This window comes from Sebastes fasciatus, chromosome 9 (assembly GCF_043250625.1).
Source record: "Sebastes fasciatus isolate fSebFas1 chromosome 9, fSebFas1.pri, whole genome shotgun sequence".
Lineage (NCBI taxonomy): Eukaryota > Metazoa > Chordata > Actinopteri > Perciformes > Sebastidae > Sebastes > Sebastes fasciatus.
The window spans coordinates 3,304,377-3,324,440 of record NC_133803.1 but is presented as its reverse complement, the minus strand read 5'-3'; the positions used below and the strand labels follow the sequence as shown (position 1 = coordinate 3,324,440).

The 20,064-nt window shown below is 42.2% G+C and overlaps 1 protein-coding gene across 3 annotated transcripts in view; it reads right to left on the bottom strand.

Moving 5' to 3' along the window:
- srbd1 (S1 RNA binding domain 1) overlaps positions 1-20,064 on the bottom strand; it is a 98,212-nt gene that overhangs the window by 31,620 nt on the left and 46,528 nt on the right. For all 3 annotated transcript variants that reach the window (XM_074645272.1, XM_074645274.1, XM_074645273.1), the window contains exons 15-16: positions 19,533-19,624; positions 11,165-11,247 (exon numbers count right to left, since the gene is read on the bottom strand). In XM_074645272.1, the coding sequence (XP_074501373.1) occupies positions 11,165-11,247; positions 19,533-19,624 (175 nt within the window). The remainder of the gene's footprint in view (positions 1-11,164; positions 11,248-19,532; positions 19,625-20,064) is intronic.

Here is a 20,064-nt window from a genome sequence, read left to right as displayed (position 1 = left end):
CACACAGTTTCTGAATACGGGCTGTGTGTATTTCTCCGATGGATTGAGTGTTTTGATACTTTCACAGTATTTACATGTATATAGCACTTAAACCTGCTTTATGATATAAAAGACATGAAAATCGCACTTTTTACCCTATGGGATATTTAACACTAGACCGTAGGAAAAAAGTTGAATCATACACTTCAAGGGACTTTTACTTTGGAAAATATCTAAATTTAAAAGGTAAAGATTTTGGATTTTCAGCATGTATGTAGTCAAATATATATAAGTCATTGTCAGCCATTTTTCAGAACATTTTCCAAAAATCAAAGAATAAAGACATTTCTCTGACAAATTAGTGGTATTTTCTTTTTAATTTATAAAGGATATGTAATGTTTTATACTTCTGGTGAATATAATCCAATCAATCTTATTTCCATATATGTATTTTGTATATACAGTTCTCTTTGTTAACACTTTATTTTGAAAACCGGATGTAGTCACGTGTATACTTCCGCTAACTTTGCCAAGTCCGTCGTTAGCTTTCCCCGTCAGCTCCGTTTTCTTTATACATCCATGATCAGCACGTTACCGCAATACGATAACGTTTCCTGTCCATGACAGGGTTAGCATGCAGCTTTAGCATCTGCTTTTCCTGGCAATGTATCTAACCCAACGTGTTTCCATACTTTACTGGATGTGTAGTGTTTACCACTTTGGATTTAAAATGTGAGGGTGCAGGTCGTACCCACGCAGACCCTCTGCCGTTTTCTGCTTTGTCGTTGCGTCTCGTTGCGGCCGACTGCGTTGCGTTTTGGTTGACGGATACGTAACGGATATGATGTCACGTTATTCGCTACAACGATAAAAGCGGGAACTTCCTTCTACCTCCGCATAGACTCAAGTGAATCAAATATATCGTTCCCTGGCATGGCATTATAAAATCTATTTCAAAATTGTAAAAAAATAAATAAATAAATAAATCGATATACATAGCTAAACCAATTTTTCCCAACCCTAATTCTTAGTATCTGAATTAGGACTGCATGGGTGGTATGGGGGCACAGGGATGGATGGATGGATGGATGGATGGATGGATGGCTAGATGGCTAGATAGATAGATAGATACAAATTAGCGAGAGAAAGTCACAATGACACAGTAGACTTTAAACAGATTTTCAGACAAACACTATTATCAAATTTATCCTCGATCTTTACTTAAGGACACAAGCACATCTTGCCTCACAAACTCTTATTCCATCCACCCCATAGATACGCTACCATCCATTTTTTAAAACCACCTCCATTCCCCTATTCCTTGGTCCCAACACCCGGATCCCCAAACCTCAAAATCATCCAGAGCCAATGGACTGGATCCCCACAGTATGTGTGAAGGTCATGTTTGGATTGGCCGGAAACCAGCTGAAACCAGCCAACCGACACGCAAGAACAAAGTGCTTCTGTCTGCACCTCGAGTACTTAAATGCTGCAGAGTTACCACATGTCAATCAGAGAGATATAGAGAAAAAGAGAATGGTGAGAAATACAGAGCAGGAGAGAAAAGACAGGAAACCAAAACAAGCTTCTCTGTGAGTTATTTCACCAAGAAACTGAAAAACATATTATGTCCTTTTCTCTGATACAGAAACACAAATGTGTTGCAACATGAGGCATATACATAATCTGAATCCACAAATTATAAATATAGAGAACCAGAAGGAAGCCAGAGGAGGAGAAGCAACTGCTGAGAGTCGAGGTGTTGATTGACAATGATGCCACTAAGAGCTTGGCAACTGGAACCATGCTGGAGCCAGAGTGGCTGCATGCACCAAAAGCCTGAGGGCACTAAATGACGGACAGATAACTGTAAGACGATTACAAACTGTAGGGATCAAATTGCATTAGGCCTCCCTTCATTGCATTCAGCCTGTGACATGACAAACTTCTTTTCCTGTCTTGCAAATTAGAATAATTTTCATATTTGTATTCTTTCATGGGGGGGGGGGGGCACCAGCCAATGAGAGTCCTGTTAGACTGATGTGAGCAAAATATACATTTTTGATCAATCTAGTGCATTTAAAGCTGCAGTAGTCAGTATATTTTTGGCATCATTGGGCAAACATCCCATAATAACCTTTCAGTATATTGTAATTCAAGTGTTCTGAGAGAAAACTAGACTTCTGCTCCTCCTCATGGGCTGTTTTCAGGCTTTAGAACATCTAGCCCGTGACGGGAGACTTTGACAAATCACAGGTCATTTCAGAGACAGAGCGTTTCTATTGGCTGTGCTCCGATCATGTGACCAGGTACTTGGCGTTCCTTCACCAGATTTTACAATGGCGGCGGCGTCACAAATTTTCTAATTTTACAGCTAAACCGTGCACTACAAGATGATTCTGAAAAACATCTGAGGAGAGAAATAGGCATTAACGTAACAGATGCCAACATCAGCACTGCCTAGTTTGACAGTTTGGTCGGAGTTCACGAGGTATTGACAGCCGGCTCTAATAGACGGCAGCTGGACAGCAGACCTCAGATCAGCTCTTACTGCTTGTTTTCCTCCAGTCTGTGAAATCCTGCAGATGCCGTTAGGAGCACCAGAGGACACCGGAGAACACAGCGGAACATGATTTTTTTCAGGTTAACCGTTTCATGTACTACTGTCAGGATGTAGTGACCGTTTTATAAAAAAAATGTTTTTAATCATATTTGCTCCGATCTGGCCTACTTCAGCTTGAAGACGCATCCATTCTTAAGTTCAAAGGCATGTTGAATTTGATTATGGTCATTTTCTTTGCCAAGCATTCAACACATTCAAGAGATTCACAGTGCTTCGTGTCACACTTTTTGCTGGCGGTTTATTTAAGTTTCCTCAGTTACCTTAAAAATGAGTACTGCTCACTAGAGGAAAGCCATCAATTCTAGCAAGTATTTTATTTATTTTTAGTAACTTTTAATAGCTGGATCGGGTATCGGTGACAATGGGGCCGATCTATTTAATTCAGTTCTATATTTATATATTATATACTGGAATTGCAATTCCTTTTCATTTTGATGATTTTTTTACCAAGTTGCTGGTGTATTATTTATTATTTTAATAATAAATAATTCAGTAAATTTATATCTATGTAATTTTTTTTTTTTTTTTTATAAAGTTAGTAAAGCAATATTTAAGTCAAGCCTGATGTCGCCTCACACATAAAAGAATGATCCCGGTCACTTCCACACAGTGAGGCATACAGCTTATTAATTAAACACTGGTATCTGATCGGTACTCGTTTCGGCCGATACCCAAAGCCCAGGTATCACTATCGGTATCAGGACTGAAAACGTTGGATCGGTGCATCCCTACTAAAAACCCAGCCCAGTGTTGGGTTACTCTTTCCAAGGAAAGTAGCTAACAGCACTAGCTCCAAAAGTCCCTAAATCTAGAGAGAAAGTCGCCAACTGGGCAACACTGACAGCCCGTCCCTTCAGGCCTCCCTAAAAAAACACTCCCCCAAAATAGTCATTTTGAACAAAAAGGAAGGTTAGCAAGCAGGTAGCCCGTCCAATCATTTAATTTGGGCCAAATCAAATTGTTAGACGGGCTTATTACATTCCCACGACAGCCACAGATAGCAGAATTTCTTTTTTCCTTTTTTTTGCCAGAGCATTTGATTTATTGATTGATGTCGGGATGTAATGAATTTCAACAAATAGCCCACACGCAGCGAAATAGTGAGACTGCAAGGGGGGGATTGTCCATAAGTGGAGGAGCATCTGAACCCCTATAATCGTTATGTAACTCCAGTCTTTTGGCTGTGGCTGTTGCAGCTTTAGAATAATGAGAGGAAAGACTAGAAACTGCAATCGTCCTGAGAAAGAGCTTACTCGTGTTTGTGACTCCTAAATGGAACGAATAGAAGCCAGTATTTGGTGTGTACTCTCTCAAAATGTGTGCCCCCTTGTGCATGCGTGTGACAATGCTGTGAAACTGTTGCTTCACATCCCTCACTCTCCAATAATCAATGGAACGACTGCGTACCAACTAACAGGGTGCCTGAGGTTATCTGAAGGTCGTGACTTCTTCTTGACTGACAGCTTCTATAAGGCCTTTTGAGAACTCCCTCCTGAACGACTGCATACTATTCCCGGCATGTAGGCTTGTCTGAGTATCTGTGTATTTGCGCGTGCATGTGTGCGCATGTGTGACTGTGTGAATACGTGCATAGTTAAATGGTTAAATGCCGGTCGTAAATCAGCAGCTGAAAGCGATATGACAGCAAGGAGATAGTTTTATGATTTTCCAACACCTTCCATGAATGCCTAATGGCTATTTCTCAACTTCCTGCAGAACAATCATGCACACACGCACATTACCTGAGGGAGTGCAAAACAGAGCATGAGAAAATCGAAGCAGGAGAAGTTTCCAGACAGGCACAAGGAGTAACTTTCCCAGTAGTATTAGCTCAATTCAGCTGATTTCAGGTCACCATTGCACCCAAAAAAACACATTTTGACTTCCTTTTCCCTGCTTCAACCACTGGTTTAATTCCCTTCCATATAGCACATGTGACAACTTGATATTAGATGGTACCAATAAATATAAAAGGTTGACTTACCACCGAAAACACAGACATCCTCACTCAATGTAAATTGTACGGCGCTAGAATACATAGCTTGACGTGACAACAGCTAGTAAATGCTCTATAAATTGCAAGTAGGAAATTGTCATGAGTCTATTTAAATCCATTATACAAGCAAAGATACAAGCTTGACTCGTCTCACAACCTCACTCGACACACAGACACATGCTGTGACAGACCGGAGGGAAATAATTAAAATAGTGGCAGGTAATGTTTGGCAGCTTCTGCAGCTGATCAAGTCTTTAAGAGCCAGTTTTGTTTTTCCCATGCCTCCAAACACAGAGGCAGCAGGAACTATCAATCACTGTCAACCCTCCATTTCTGGCTCACCTTCCGTCTCTCAGCTCTGTCTGTTCTTGTCTCCCTGTAGGCACTCCCATTCAACAATGAAAGATAGCATGCTCAAGCGCACACATACACATTTGTACGGATGCACGCACACACACAACGCACTACAGACACAGCAGCCTTGGTGTGAAAGGTGACATCACTTGCATTAGCTGTAGGTGAAAACCCCAAAATCAGTCAACGGAATTTTTATATCAACGCAAACATGGCTGGGCTCTAAAGAAAGTCAAAACTTAGCTGTAGATATATTACTATTTTAAAGGCTGAATTATTACAAATATAATAGTATCAGCACAAGTGTCACTCCACAGTCGCAGCACAGAAATGCCAAAGATATGTTCTTTTGGCTGATATATTGCTATTTCTAGTTTGTTTTTTTTAACCCTCAAATATCAATGTTATCTGTCTAAACTGATCTATGGCTCTGATAAGGTGGTTGCAGCTACCTTGCCCAACCTCAGGCCTATCCAGACCCTTAATAGCTGGGTTTCCACCAAAAGTTCCTGGGACTTTTTAGTCCCTAGAACTACTTTTAATTAGGGATGTACCGATACCGATACCAGTATTGGGTATCGGGTCCGATACTGTGCTCATGTACTCGTACTCGCAAAACGGCTCCGATACCACTTTACAGCAGTGTGACGTTAACCTCTCGTCACCATCTTTTGGGTCCTATCGCACGCGCTCACGCTCCAACACCCCGACGGTGTGGGCGAGACGGGCCGGTGCTGCGCTCGATCCCACAGGGCCGGGATCCCACCTTAGCCGGCGCGTGCCGGCCCTCAATTTCATTGCTCCACGGGATTTTGCTTGCATCCTCTGACTCGCGCGTGGCATCGGTGCATCCCTACTTTTAAGGAACTAAAAGTTTCCTTCAGCCCACTGTTTGCATTTCCACCGCAGTCTAAAGACCTGCAAAGATTAGGCAAATTAGTCTGCTGACGTATGAAAAAGCAACATGACGTGACGAAGGCTGCTGGTGGTCACAGCAGCTGGTAGTTCAGTGTGTCTGCCTGTTTCATCTCAAAATAAGTTGAAAAAAAATTAATTAGGTTGTATCTCACTGCGACGACATTTACTGGTGCATTGCATTATTTACTGATGCACGTTGGATCTAATGAATGAAATGCATCGGAGAAAAATGAAACCAAGAGCGTCTGTCTCCACAGTAAATCATCTGTTGAGTGTTTGAGCGCAAAATAACTTGTCTTTCTCTCATTCACAGAACCACTGCGCTGCACTCTCTCTCTCTTCTACTGATCGCCCTCTCGCTCATGCAATCTCTTTTTCTCTCTGTCTTTTTCTAAATGAGTCTGGAAGCCGACAGCAGAGACAAACTTTAATTTTAATTTTATCAAACAGAGAGAAATGCTTTTCCCTTGTCCTAAATCGATACTAGAGTACTTCCTTGTTTATAAAATTAAGCGGTACAGTTGAAGCAGTGGTGCTGTGTGTTAGTTTGACCAATCAGCGATGGTTATCCCTGCACACTCCACCCAAAAGTTCCGGTGCCTTCAGAGAGTACTACCCCCGACCAGGGCCTTTTTAGGGGGTAAAAGGCCCGGTAAAATGTCACAGGAACTTAATTTAGGCCCTGTTCAGACCTGGCATTAACATGTGTCCCGAGTGATCCGAACACAAGTGAACAGCTTTAAGTACGTCTGTTCACACATGGCATTAGAATACGTCTCCACATGCGTCTTGAGTGGCCACCTGTGATCCGATCTCACTTCCCCGCTCTATATGCAAATAAACACGTAGTAAATAAGTAAGTAAGCTCCATGCAGGGCACCGGAACAAAAACACAGACTTATCTCCGACAATATGGTAATAATGCACTTCCCGTGCCTAGTCTGTAGATATACTGAAAATAAGAATGGGGCCATATGTGGCCCAGACCACCTCTGAATGTGGTCTGAGAGATCAGATCGCAATGTGTCTTGAGTGCGTTCACACCTGTACTTAAAGCTGTCCACTTGTGATCGGATCACTGAGGACGCATGTTAATACCAGGTCTCAACAGGGATCAGACTACACGATATTTTGACGGTTACGATGGTCACTATGTCAGATTAGACGATTGAGTCATACATTCTTGTCGTGACTTGGCCGCGACACATGACAGACTACACATCGGTCCCCTGTTCCGACAATACACACTCTCCCGGCACCTCCGTCTTAATATACGGGCTCACTGGGGCTCAAGCCCCCGGGCCCGACCATGTAAAGGGGCCCACAAGGCTCCAGGGGAGAACAATGAAAATATAATTCACAGGGAGAAGTGAAAGCGGGCGCGCAACGGGATGCTCCATGCTCAAAGACGCAACGGCGGTGGTGTTTTTTACTCCAACAAAACCTAGATTGAAATTCCTACAGTTGCGCTGGCATCATTCTGCATGATAAGTAGCCATGTGCTTCTGTTTACATCTGTGTGTGTCTGTGCTCAGCCGATCAAATTCACGGCCACACGTCGTAGAAGGCAAAAAAAAAAATCAAACATGCTAGACTTTCTGTCGGGACGTCATGAGGCGTCCCAGACGCGGCGTCGATTGCCGTGTACTATGACACACTACACGAGATAAAACGATCGATTTTCGCACACGACACTCATTTATCGTTCCCGATCCCCTACGACGGCCGTGTCGGGCTACAATCGGGCTGACATCGTGTAGTCCGATCCTGGCATTAGACCCTGGTCCCTGCCATCGAAACACAATGAGTTCCTCAAAAAGGTTCCTAGTTTTGGGGGGAAAGCTCCTACGGTTGAAACGGGGCTAATGTCCTGACCACATTTGGATTCTCTGGTTCAAACATTGACTGATATTGTATCAACAAGCAGCACACCAAACATTCCTCTCAGCTATATCTGATACTGCTGTATGTTCTATAGTGCTTACAGTGTATGTCCACAATACATGTCCTACCACTTGAGAGAGAGAAGAAAATGCGGCATATGAGGAATGTAGAGGAATGGGAGTCATTGGGACAAGAGCGGGGAAATTCTGTCAAAAAGATGGAAAAAATGGAGTGAGAGAAGGAGGACGGTTGAAAGAGGTGAGGAGAAGAGTGACAGTTTCTTTAATATCCGGCTGGCGGGCAATGTTTTCTTACACAGCAGTGTGTGTCTGTGTGTGTATTTTCCAGTAGCAGTTAGTTTCACAGCCCTGGGGATTACCCAGCTGTCAACAGACCATGGCAACATGAAGAGCTGATTGACAGATGGAGGAGCTGTCCAAAGGCCACGCCCACTAAGTGTCTAATGAGAAAGGAACAAAAGACACCTAATATGTTTGTCTATGTATGTGTTCTGCCCTATATATACAATATCTCAAATATATGAGACACCGTTTAAATGTATTGTGCTGTCGGTTACCACAAATATATATTTCTTAAAAAAAGCACTAATAGTACTGCCGTTCAAACAGACGTGTATCTGGCGAACTCGGTATCCAGAAAAACCTGTCTGCCAGAGGTGCTGTAGTGAAAACAGTGTTCCCACACCAATAGTTACGTCCAATCTGATTTTAATGGGCCTCACTTTTTTAGCCCTCAGCTCATTTCCTCCTTTCTCTCAGAGCTGTCACTCACTGGGTCAGCGGAGGGAGAGAGAAAGAGGGAGCATGCTGTGCCAGCTGTCTAGAGTTACATCTGCCCTTATGCTTTTCGGGTCTAATGGCAATAAACGTTCAGAAAGCTCAAAATGCACACACACAAACGAACTTGCAAGAAAACTATGCATGCGTGCACTTTTCTCACACTCATTCCTCCCACATATACAGTACATCCACACTGATACACACACATGCATGCACATACTTAACCCTAAGACTCAGAAAAGGGATGGGGAGGATAGTGTGTGTGTGTGTGTGTGTGTGTGTGTGTGTGTGTGTGTGTGTGTGTGTGTGTGTGTGTGTGTGTGTGTGTATGTGTGTGTGTGTGTGTGTGCGTGTGTGAGCTGAAACGCAGGTCAAAGTGATGTCCCATCTCATATCTGTCAGCACCCAGAGTTTATTTACCCGGTTATATTATCATTTGTTGACCTAGTCACATGATCTGAGAGCGGGAGGTGCAGAACCCCCAGGCACCCCAGAGAGCCCAGTCAGGACGTGATGAGAGACACGGGCCTGTGACCTAACACACTCAGCACACATACATAACATAAACACAAGCACTTGCACAATATGACCTCCTCCTTTCTCTTTCAAGTCTCCATTTCTCCCCTCACCCTTTTAGATCTCCCCATCGTTCCTTTTCCTCTGACATTTGTCACCCTCTGCTGTCCTTTTTGTTGTCTCATTTAAAGTGGCTGACGCATCCATTTATTGGCCGAACATTTGCCGGTTCTTGCCTCGTTGACTGCAACCAGAGGAGTCGCCCCCTGCTGGCTGTTAGAAAGAAGTTTAAGGCACTTCTGCATTGACTTCATTTCTCAGACCCGGAAGTAGCCTGCTGCTTTTAAATAAAAAATCAGATTTGTTGGATGTGTCATCTGGATGCTGTGACCACGGCATTACTCACTATCGGTTGCCTCACGTATAGCTGCCAATTTGACCTTATTTTATTTGCCTTTGTCTTCCTCGGTCCTTTTTGTTTTGTTCCAATTTCCATCCTCTCATATCCTTTTTACCCCACAACCTACCATATATGGAGAACAATACTGCATCAATAGCTGGCGTAAATAGGAGGCACACTGACCTAATGCATGTCTTCCCTTTCTCACACAATTACACACGCACTTGTAATGAGCAAAATCAACATTGAGCTAACTGTTATTTCATCTGCATACACACTTGAGTGCATATGGACAAGGAGCAGCAAGCACACAAGCAAACATACATCATGCCTGATCTCCATTAATTCAATTAGCTGTCACCCTTAGCATCATCTGTTGACACAAGCCTCAGCCACGTTTATCTACTTCCCCTTCTACTTGCCTCACTTCTCTCAACCTGTTCTAAGTTTTACTCATTCGTTCTGTCACTTCTTTAACCCCTCACTCGCATTCCCTTTATGCCTCAAGTCCAAATTTTGCTTTTTTTTGTTTTGCCTGAAATGCAAAAGTCACACCTAAAATTCTGCAAGAAGTCTGAAGGGAAATAGCCAAATTAACAGACCAGAGCATTCAGTACATGTACATACTGCTTAGAATAAAAAGATTAGGCCAGCCACTTTCCATGTTTTCAAAAATAAAGATGTTTTAGGCATGGCCGGCTTAAGGCATAGGACATATAAGCGGTACCTTCTGGGAGGGGGTGGGGGGGGGGGGGCGCTGGTCGCCCTCTGAAGTGTATGTAAGAATTAATAAATAATAATTTTTTTTAAAAATGCCAGTGGTCGCCCTTCCTTATTTTTTGCATTGAAGTAACAAATGAAAAGAAGAAAAGAAAGGAATACACTTTTCACCCCTGTAACTCTCTTTCTCACCGTCTTTTTCATCTGCCTGGCCACACTTATTTGTTAATAAAAGTGTAAATAGAGAAACTGACAAATCACTTTAAGCCAACAATACCAGAAGACCAATTTTTTTATTTGTATTATAATAAATAAAGGTATTTGTGAAAGTAAAAATCTTAATTTTTGTCTTAAAAACCATGTGTGTTGCGGTTTACGGGGCTAGGGTTCTGGGGTTGAACCCTAACCCTAGAGCGGCCCCCTGCCGCCACTATAGGGGGGGCTCCAAATTAGAATTTTGACTCGGGCACCAGAAGGGCTACAGCCGGCCCTGGTTTTAGGGATTGAAATATGCAGTTGTTAAATGTTTTAGTTCACTTGATGTTGAGAAGTGTTGTGGTAATAATGTCTTTAAATGGCTTTTATGCTCTTCTCCCTTCCTTGCTCTTATTCCTTCTGTGAATGTTGGTTGAGTGTTGGTTCATGTCAAATAATTATGCTGAACATTTTGGTCAGGACTCTCTTAAAGAGCCCATAATGGTTGAATAAGTAAAGAGAGAATAAAGGCAAAAATGTAAAATACATATGTCCCATCTTTGCGTGTTTGCCGTTTTACCACAAACTACAGGAGACCGTGTGTACAACCGTGGTCTATTGTTAATGTGCTTTTACTCAAACATCCTCTCACACACACACACACACTACTCAGCCGTTTGCTTCAGTCTAACTCACAGCAGATGTTTCACTGCTTGGGGACAAGAAGCTCTCACCCACAAGGAGCATCTCAACGAAAAAAAAAACTAAAACACACTTACCTGGTACGTTCCAATGCCTATGTGTTTAGGATCAATCTTCACAAGCTCAGCCAGTGGATCTTGGACACGTCTTCCAATTGACACTGTCGACAGACAGACAGACAGACACACACACACACAGAAAACAAACATGTGATTCTGTGTCTCATGAGAGTCTATAGTTTGTGTTTTTCATGAGCTATCTGAATCACAGTTATTGAATATGCAAATCCATATTATTTATAATTACTGAATATGCAAATTGTCTGCATATTACACCGCTGGCCTGGGGGCAGGCCAAACCTAATTGTCATTCCTTCAACCACATAATAATAATTAAAGCTGGCTTTCAAATGGAGTCTTTGCACCTGTCATTTAGCTTCCTGATGGATGCTGGAGCCGTGAACCTTTAAAACCTCTAATTTAACCAGGCCCGTGCACACTGGTGTGCACAGCCAAATGTAGCACACAAATAAACACACACACACACACACACACACACACACACACACACACACACACACACACACACACACACACACACACACACACACACACACACACACACACACACACACACACACACACACACACAGTTGGTATCAACCAAAGTAGGGTTGCTTTTTAACGACGGAGTCTGTAAGGCCTCAGCCTGCTGCTTCACATGAGGCCAAATGTGTTTTCCATGAATGTGCTGGCAGGGCCAAGTGACAAGGAGAAAAATTACAAACAACCTTACTCACATACACACCATAACACATGACATCAGCCCCAACTCACGCAGGCACAGAGAGAGGGAGGGAATTACACAACCAAATAACATTCACATTCATGTCCCTGTAAAAGAAAGGAAGTTTCTTTGTCATGTGTGTTTTCATTTCCAAAATTGCCAATCATATATTTGAGAAAACAACAAACGCACTTCAAAAACTAGTGTTGTGGGAGAATAGCAGAGCCAGTGTGAAGAGTGTATGTGTACGTGGGAAGTGAGTGGTGAAGCAAGAGAGAGAGAGCGACAGCGAGTGTGTGAGAAAACAAGCGAGCAGCGGAGCAGAAGAGTTAGTTTAGCTCTGAGAATATCTAGTGAATGTTCAGTGGAAGTTGCCGTTTGTGCAGAAATAAACGCTGCAGCTCCTCCAGACCAACAGAGGTTTCCCGTGTATTGTGAAGTGCTGCTGAGTGGAGTGAACTGGAGTTAACTCCGGAGCGAGTAATGTTATCGACTCCGGCCCAGGAGACCAAAACTACGGTGTCTCCCCTGTTCCTTCTGACCACGGTCGGGAGGCTGAAGCAGGAAAAGTTAACACCAGGATCAACGTCGGCCGGGCCTTCGACTCATGGAGAGACCTTTGTTTGGTCAGCTAACATTACTGCCAGCATGTGAAATATATAGTGATATTGGGGTTTTAGCTGTCTAATGTTGCTAACGTTAATCAACTTGATGCTCGTCAATCACGTTCAGTTCAGTGTGTGTCGGTTGTGCGAGCACAAGCGCGAGCAACAGGACGCTGACTGTCCTTGACTTAACGGCCACAGGTGTCACTGTTAACAAGACATTTGGATTCTTACAGAGTCCCTTTAAAGCTGCAGTCGTTAACTTTGAGTGAATATGATAAAGTATTTTTTTTTATAAAATGGTCACTATATCCTGACAGTAGTGCATGAGACAGATAATCTGAAAAAAAACATTAGGTTCCTCCGCCTTCTCCTGGTGCTCCTAATGGCATTTGCAAGATTCCATTGCACCCGAAGGTAAACCAATCAAAGCCGAGCTGTCTCTGAGCAGCTGTCAATCAATGCATGTGAAACTCAAACTCTGATCAGACGGTCAAACTAGGCAGTGTTGATCAAATATGAATCAAGATTCTGATTACTGTAATGCCTATTTCTCGCCTCAACAGTTTGGCTGTAAAATGAGAAAGTTTGTTACCCGGCCGCCATGTTGAAAAAAGTCAGGCTAAAACCAAGCACCGTGCTACCGAGCAAACTTTCTCATTTTACAGCTAAACCGTACACTACAATATGTTTCTGAAGACATTTGAGGTGAGAAATAGGCATTAACGTAACAGAATATTGATCCATATTTGATCAGCGCTGCCTAGTTTGACCGTTTGATCGGAGTTCACAAGTTTTTGCGAGCAGTGATTGACAGCTGCTCAGAGAAAGCTTGGCTCTGATTGGTTGTTTTCCTCTGACGCTGTGAAATGCTTCAAATGTCATCAGGAGCACTAGGAGGAGGCAGAGGAACATGATTTTTTTTCACAGATTAACCGTCATGTGCACTACTGTCAGGATATGGTGACCATTTTATAATCATTTTTTATTATATTTGCTTCAAGTTATCAATTTCAGAGAAAACTAGACTTCTGCTCCACCTCTGTTTTCAGGCTTTAGAACATCTAGCCTGTGACGGGAGACTTTGGCCAATCACAGGTCATTTCAGAGAGAGAGAGCGTTCCTATTGGCTGTGCTCCGGTCAAGTGACTGGCATTCCTTCAAGATATCTCAAGATGGCTGCCAGGTCACAAACTTTCTCATTTTAGAGCTAAACCGTGCACTACAAGATGATTCTGAAAACATTTGAGCCGAGAAATAGGCATTAACGTAACACAATACTGATTCATATTTGATCAGCGCTGCCTAGTTTGACCGTTCAGAGTTCGCAAGTGATTGACAGCTGGCTCTCATAGACAGCAGACTCCAGATCAGCTCTGACTGCTTGTTTTCCTCTGGTCTGTGAAATCTTGCAGATGCCGTTAGGAGCACCGGAGGACATCGGGGCACATGTTTTTTTCAGGTTACCTGTTTCATGCACTACTGTCAGGATATAGTGACCGTTTTATAAAAAAAGCTCTTTTTAATCATATTTGATCCAATCTCCCTACTTCAGCTTTAATGGTTTGAGTTCATTCAAGGAATAGAGAATGACCAAAATGTTTTACACATCTAATTTAAGCTAAAACACATTGTATGATTAATCCCCTTTCCTGTCCTCCCTGTGCTGCTGCTGCTTGCCACTGTTTAGTGCTGTTTGCATCAGTGGAGGCTGGTCCATAGAGACAGAGGAGGTTGCTCCTCCTAAATCTTTTGAGAGGCAAGAAGGAGATCAAAATCTAAAAAAAAAATAAGTCATCAACAAATCTCAGTATCATTTATAAAATATTTATCCCTCTTCTTTGGAAAAAATCCATTATCTAATAAATTCTAATTAAAATGTCTCAACAGCGACACCTGCAGGGCAGAGGGGAAAGGGCAGCATGTGTGTGTCAAGTGGTTGTGAGTATTGTGGGGGTTAAGGGAGGACAAGCACCCTCCGTCCTCCCTTAGGGCGGGACATCTTATATCCACTCAATGCATTGCAGGACACCGCCAGGGGAATGGAGAGCTCCGCTCTGCTGGTGCATAACTCGGGCCCCGCTACCTCAGCTGTCCGGGCTGGACTGACAGTAGAATTACAGCGGGACTGTCGGTGTCCCGGTCTGACGTATGCTTCTGTAACTTACTCCGCGCACCCCGGACCGGATCCCGGCAACAGATCCCAACTGTAACGTATTGGGTCGCTGCGTCACCGCTCGTTGGACTGACAGGCTTCTAGTGACACAAACTAGGGATGCTCATTTTGAAAAATGTTCTTAACCGATAACCGACCCTCGTTAACTGATTATTAACCGTTAACCAACCGGATTTGTGCCTCTCATGCAGCGGTGTAGCAGCTGCAGGAGCACAACAGATATTGGTTGACGGGAGTCTCCAGTTCAGCGTCCGGGAGCGTTAACTTAGCAGCTACGATGCTGCGTGTAGTGTCGCGGACATGCAGCCACTTTCCCAGTAAAAGTCTCCACCGCACATTTAGTTTAGTTTAGCAGGTTGTCTGCTGTGTTTCTGCCCGGCGGAACTTTAGCAAGTGTCCACAAACAGTGTGTATTTGTGCTACGTTAGCAGCTCTAGCATTGCCGGAGGCTTCGTGTTCGCAGCCGCACACGTAGTCTGAGTAACTTTAGTGAGTTTCCAACAGACCGTGTGTGTGTGTTGGTGATGAGTGTGAGGTTGTTGGTGGTGTTCTAGCTGTGATCGTAGGTGTAGCAGTGTGTGGACAGTTTATTTGTCGGTGAATAAATGTTATGAAACTACAACTCCTCCACTCCACTCAAGAGAGCTGGAGACCAGAGCCGACTTCCTGTATCCTGCAACTCCAGCTCCGCCTCTTAAGGTGGGCTGTTAAGGTGGACCAGCTTTTCTCCTTAAAGAGACGAGCCGCTCCTCTGAGCCGCTCAGCTTTTGAATTAATTATCAACATTTCTTTTAACCGTTTTAACCGATAGCGTTAATCGGTTAAAATGCTTAATGTCGGTTAACGGTTAGACGGTTAATTATTGACATCCCTAACATAAACACACACACGAGGTTCATCCCCATGCAGACTGCAGTGATTGTTTATTAGAAATCTTCTAAGTCGTTGTTTTACTGCTCAATAAGAAAGTAGAGATAAGCCCAACTCAGCTGACTCCCCAGTAGGAAGAATATGTTTCTCGCCACATCTCCAAAATAATAATAGAGCCATAACTGCCCTGTTTCAAAGAGATGTTCATATGTCATCATGGCATATTGGAATCGGTTTGTAACTGATATATAGGCTATTGAAAGAAGCAGTGAATAAGGATAAGGAAGTGAATCACTACATGCAGAAATTTAAAAAAAGACATAAAGACCTTGGCAGATTTGTCATTGATCATATATTTAAAGACATTATTATGGGAAAATGTGGTGTTTGGTTTCTTCAAAAACACCAAAACAATATTTTCTTATAATAAATTTGTTTTCTTTAATCTTTTATTCATAAATATAAATTAAACAATAAATACCTTATATTATATATTTGTTTAGTGTGATATACCCCTGGCTCTTTTGTTATTGTTATACTGAATGTGAATTATGTTCTTATGTTTAATAAATAAAGAAAGTAGAGAAGTATCCAACTAGTGTAAAATAACATGACGTCGTGGGTTGGCTTTTCCTCCCGTCCTCCACAATTTTTTGAGTCGCCAGCCGCCACTAGTGTCCATGATGTGTATGTTTGAATTGCAGTGGTCAGCGATGCAGTGTGCTGCGTGAGGGCACGTCGCACTTAGATCTTTGAGGCGGAATGGACAGACAAAGAGAAAGAGAGGAATAAAAGAGGGGAGTATGTCTGGAATCAATGGCTCTCCTCTCCTCTCTCTCTCCTCTGGCTGCGGTATGAGGCTGCTGCCTGAGATAATATTTAGACAGGGATGGAGTTTCATCCCTGGCCTTGCAGGGCAACGCACCACCAAAACTCTCCTATACGCTTTCCATCTATTCTGTCTCGTACTCTCAATTCAATTCAATTCAATTCAAGGGGGCTTTATTGGCTTGAAATCTTCCAAGAAAAATGTTGCTAAATCATCAAAATGCAATTTATCCAAATATTTGGACAGTACACAGTAACAGTATATTAACATTAAAACAAGCTTATTGTGTGGTGTGTGGTGTGTGTGTGTGTGTGTGTGTGTGTGTGTGTGTATTAGGGCTGTCAAAGTTAACGCGACAATAACGCATTAACGCAAATTCATTTTAACACCTCTAATTTCTTTAACACAACTTGTGATTTTTAGGTTGTTTTAAAGCTAGAGTGAAGATACTGGCATCATATGAAACTTAAAAAAAACTAAGGAATCCCTCGGTACCAACCATGTCATACTAGCTTGTCGTGATGGAGGTTAAAATACGCTGCATACTTTTAATACTAAATTTTGGAGAGCAAAAACTGGCACAGACATTTTCAAAGGGGTCCCTTGACCTCTGACCTCCTAATATGTGAATGTAAATGGGTTCTATGGGTACCCACGAGTCTCCCCTTTACAGACATGTCCACTTTATGATAATCACATGCAGTTTGGGGCAAGTCATAGTCAAGTCAGCACACTGACACACTGACAGCTGTTGTTGCCTGTTGGGCTGCAGTTTGCCATGTTATGATTTGAGCATTCTGAGGTTACCTGTGAGGGTTTCTGGACAAGATTTGTCATTGTTTTGTGTTGTTATTTGATTTTCAATAATAAATATATACATATATGTGTATAAAGCAAGCATATTTGCCCACTCCCACTTACTGAGGGATAAGAGTATTAAATACTTCACAAATCTCCCTTTAAGGTACATTTGAACAGATAAAAATTAATTCCATTTAATTTGCGATTAATCACAATTGACTATGGACAATCATGCGATTAATTGCGATTCAATATTTGAATCGATTGACAGCCCTAATATATACACACATAGAACTGATTTCTAAATGCAGTTCAGCATAACTCTCCAGCACTTATTGAAAGTTTATGAGCCAAAAAAATACAAAATGGGAAGCAATAAAGAAAGAAAAGAGAGAGGAAGGCCCAGCTTCAGACACCCACATATCACTCAGGAGAACTGGAAGAATGTGATGTGCAGCAGCACTGTTTTTGTTGCAGAGCATGAGGTTAAAAAAAGTCAGATCAAAATAGTTTTGAGGAGCTGCAGCATGGACTGCTTGTCACACTGCAACAGGCAATGAAAGAGTGACACTGATCTGCACTCTCAGTCTCAACCGACCTTACTTTGTGCTCACTCTCGACTAATCTCCCACTCTGTCTGTCTCAGATCGGAGCGGAGAGGAGCACAGAAATTAGCTGAACACTAAAACAGATGGTTGAAATGTTGCCTATCACCACTAGGTGTCCCTAGATCTCCCAACAACAGGGAGGACAGATGGAAGGTGCCTATAACTCACAATTCCCTATATACTATGTTATATGGCCACTCATATAGACGGAGGCAGAAACACACATGCCCCCTGAAGGTGAAACAGACAGACACAAACACGCTGTCGCCACATCCGACTCTGTAACCGTAGTGTCTCAGCTCAGCACCCCCCTCTTTTCATACCCATCTAAAGTCTGTAGATTTCTCATGGCTTTCATTAGGGGTATAAATATGGCTCTCCGTGGCTCCCAGTGCTGCTGACCACAGGAAACTAGTGAGGAATAATCCAGCCTCTCTTGATTTATGGCTTTTATAGAGGAAGTCTGCTGGAAACATTTGTTCTCCAAAACTCGGTGCGATTATTTCTTATTCTGCTGTGTTTTCAATGATGTAGTATGTGGAGTGAGTGAGGGGAGAGGTGGCAAGTGAGAGATGCAAAGGAAAGCAGGAGAGACAAAAGAGCGCCTAATAGCAATGCCAGAAATTCACTCATAATGTGACAATATTGCACGTTCTGTGGGTATGTTTTCTGACAGAAATTGAGATGACTGCTCACATTGTACACAGAATTTCTTAGTGTGTGAAAACAGCCAGTTTTCGACTATCATGCATTGTACTTACCAGTATCATCCTCACTTTGTTACTTAAACCAAACATCCAATAGTAGAATAGTACATATTACAATGGTACATATTATGTGGACTCTTTCTTTCTGTGTCCCTGACAGTACTTCAGCTTAAATGTTACATTAGGGTCCACACTCGCTAAAACTGAAAATGATTCCAAACTAGGGCTGTCAATCAATTAAAATATTTAATCCCGATTAATCGTATGATTGTCCATAGTTAATTGTGAGTGATCGCAAATTAATTGCACATTTTTTATCTGTTCAAAATGTACCTTAAAGGGAGATTTGTCAAGTATTTAATACTCTTATCAACATGGGAGTGGGCAAATATGCTGCTTTATGCAAATGTATATATATATTTATTATTTGAAATCAATTAACAACAGAAAACAATGACAGATATTGTCCAGAAACCCTCACAGGTACTGCATTTAGCATAAAAACATATGCTCAAATCATAACATGGCAAACTGCAGCCCAACAGGCAACAACAGCTGTCAGCGTTAAAGAAATTAGTGGCATTAAAACAAATCTGCGTTAATGCATTATCGGGTTAACTTTGATAGCTCTATTCCAAACATTTGGGTATGTCTACTGTACACGAGCATCTACAAGTACAGCTCAAACAACTGGTCAATCAGCTGTTTGACTAAACTATTCTTATTATTATAAATTAATTATCTTTTTCATTTTCAATTGCTGGTTGGACAAAACAAGCAATTTGTATAAGTCACGCTGGGCTATGGGAAATTGTGATATTTTTCACTATTTTTTTTATCATTTTATTAATAAAACAAGTAATCGAGAGAATAAGCAACAGCTTAATCAATGAGTAAAATAATTGTTAGTTGCAGCCCCAGTCTTCCACAACACCAGTCATTTTGCCATAGACAAGGGCCCATTAAAAAACATGGCCAAGAATATCACACAGCTGTTTGGCAAAAATGTTTAAATCAGCATCAGATGAAGACAATGAAGCCTGGCTGCTTATAGCTAGCGTACCTGCACTCCTAAGGTTGGGGTCCATGTCTGGCATCTCTTTAACCGCCTCAGGACTCACACTGTAGATGGATGCTCCTGCCTCATTGGTTATACTGGTGAAAGAAAGGAGAGGACAAAAAAATTCAAAGTGAGAAAAAGAGGGATGATGGGAAATATACATTATATATAAATATATATATATATAGGAACAGGGAATAAGAGGCAGGTTGGGGGAGAAGGTGTGAAAGAGGAAGCCAATTAGGGGGCGAGGGGAGACGGACAGACCTAGCCAAAGCTTAACCATCATTACTGACATTATGGCCAAAATGGCATCATTACAAGCGGGCATGGCTTAATATTAACAGCACAATTACAATCTTTCAAATGCACTTCCTTTAGGAATTCAACTAACCGCAGGTGCGAAGAACCACATGCATCCTTATAGCATGTATGAGCCATTGGCTTGGTATGTAACTATGAATTGTTATACATTCAGAGACTGACATATTCAGAATAGGTCAATGAGTCCGGTAACTGAGTGAGATCATTTTGC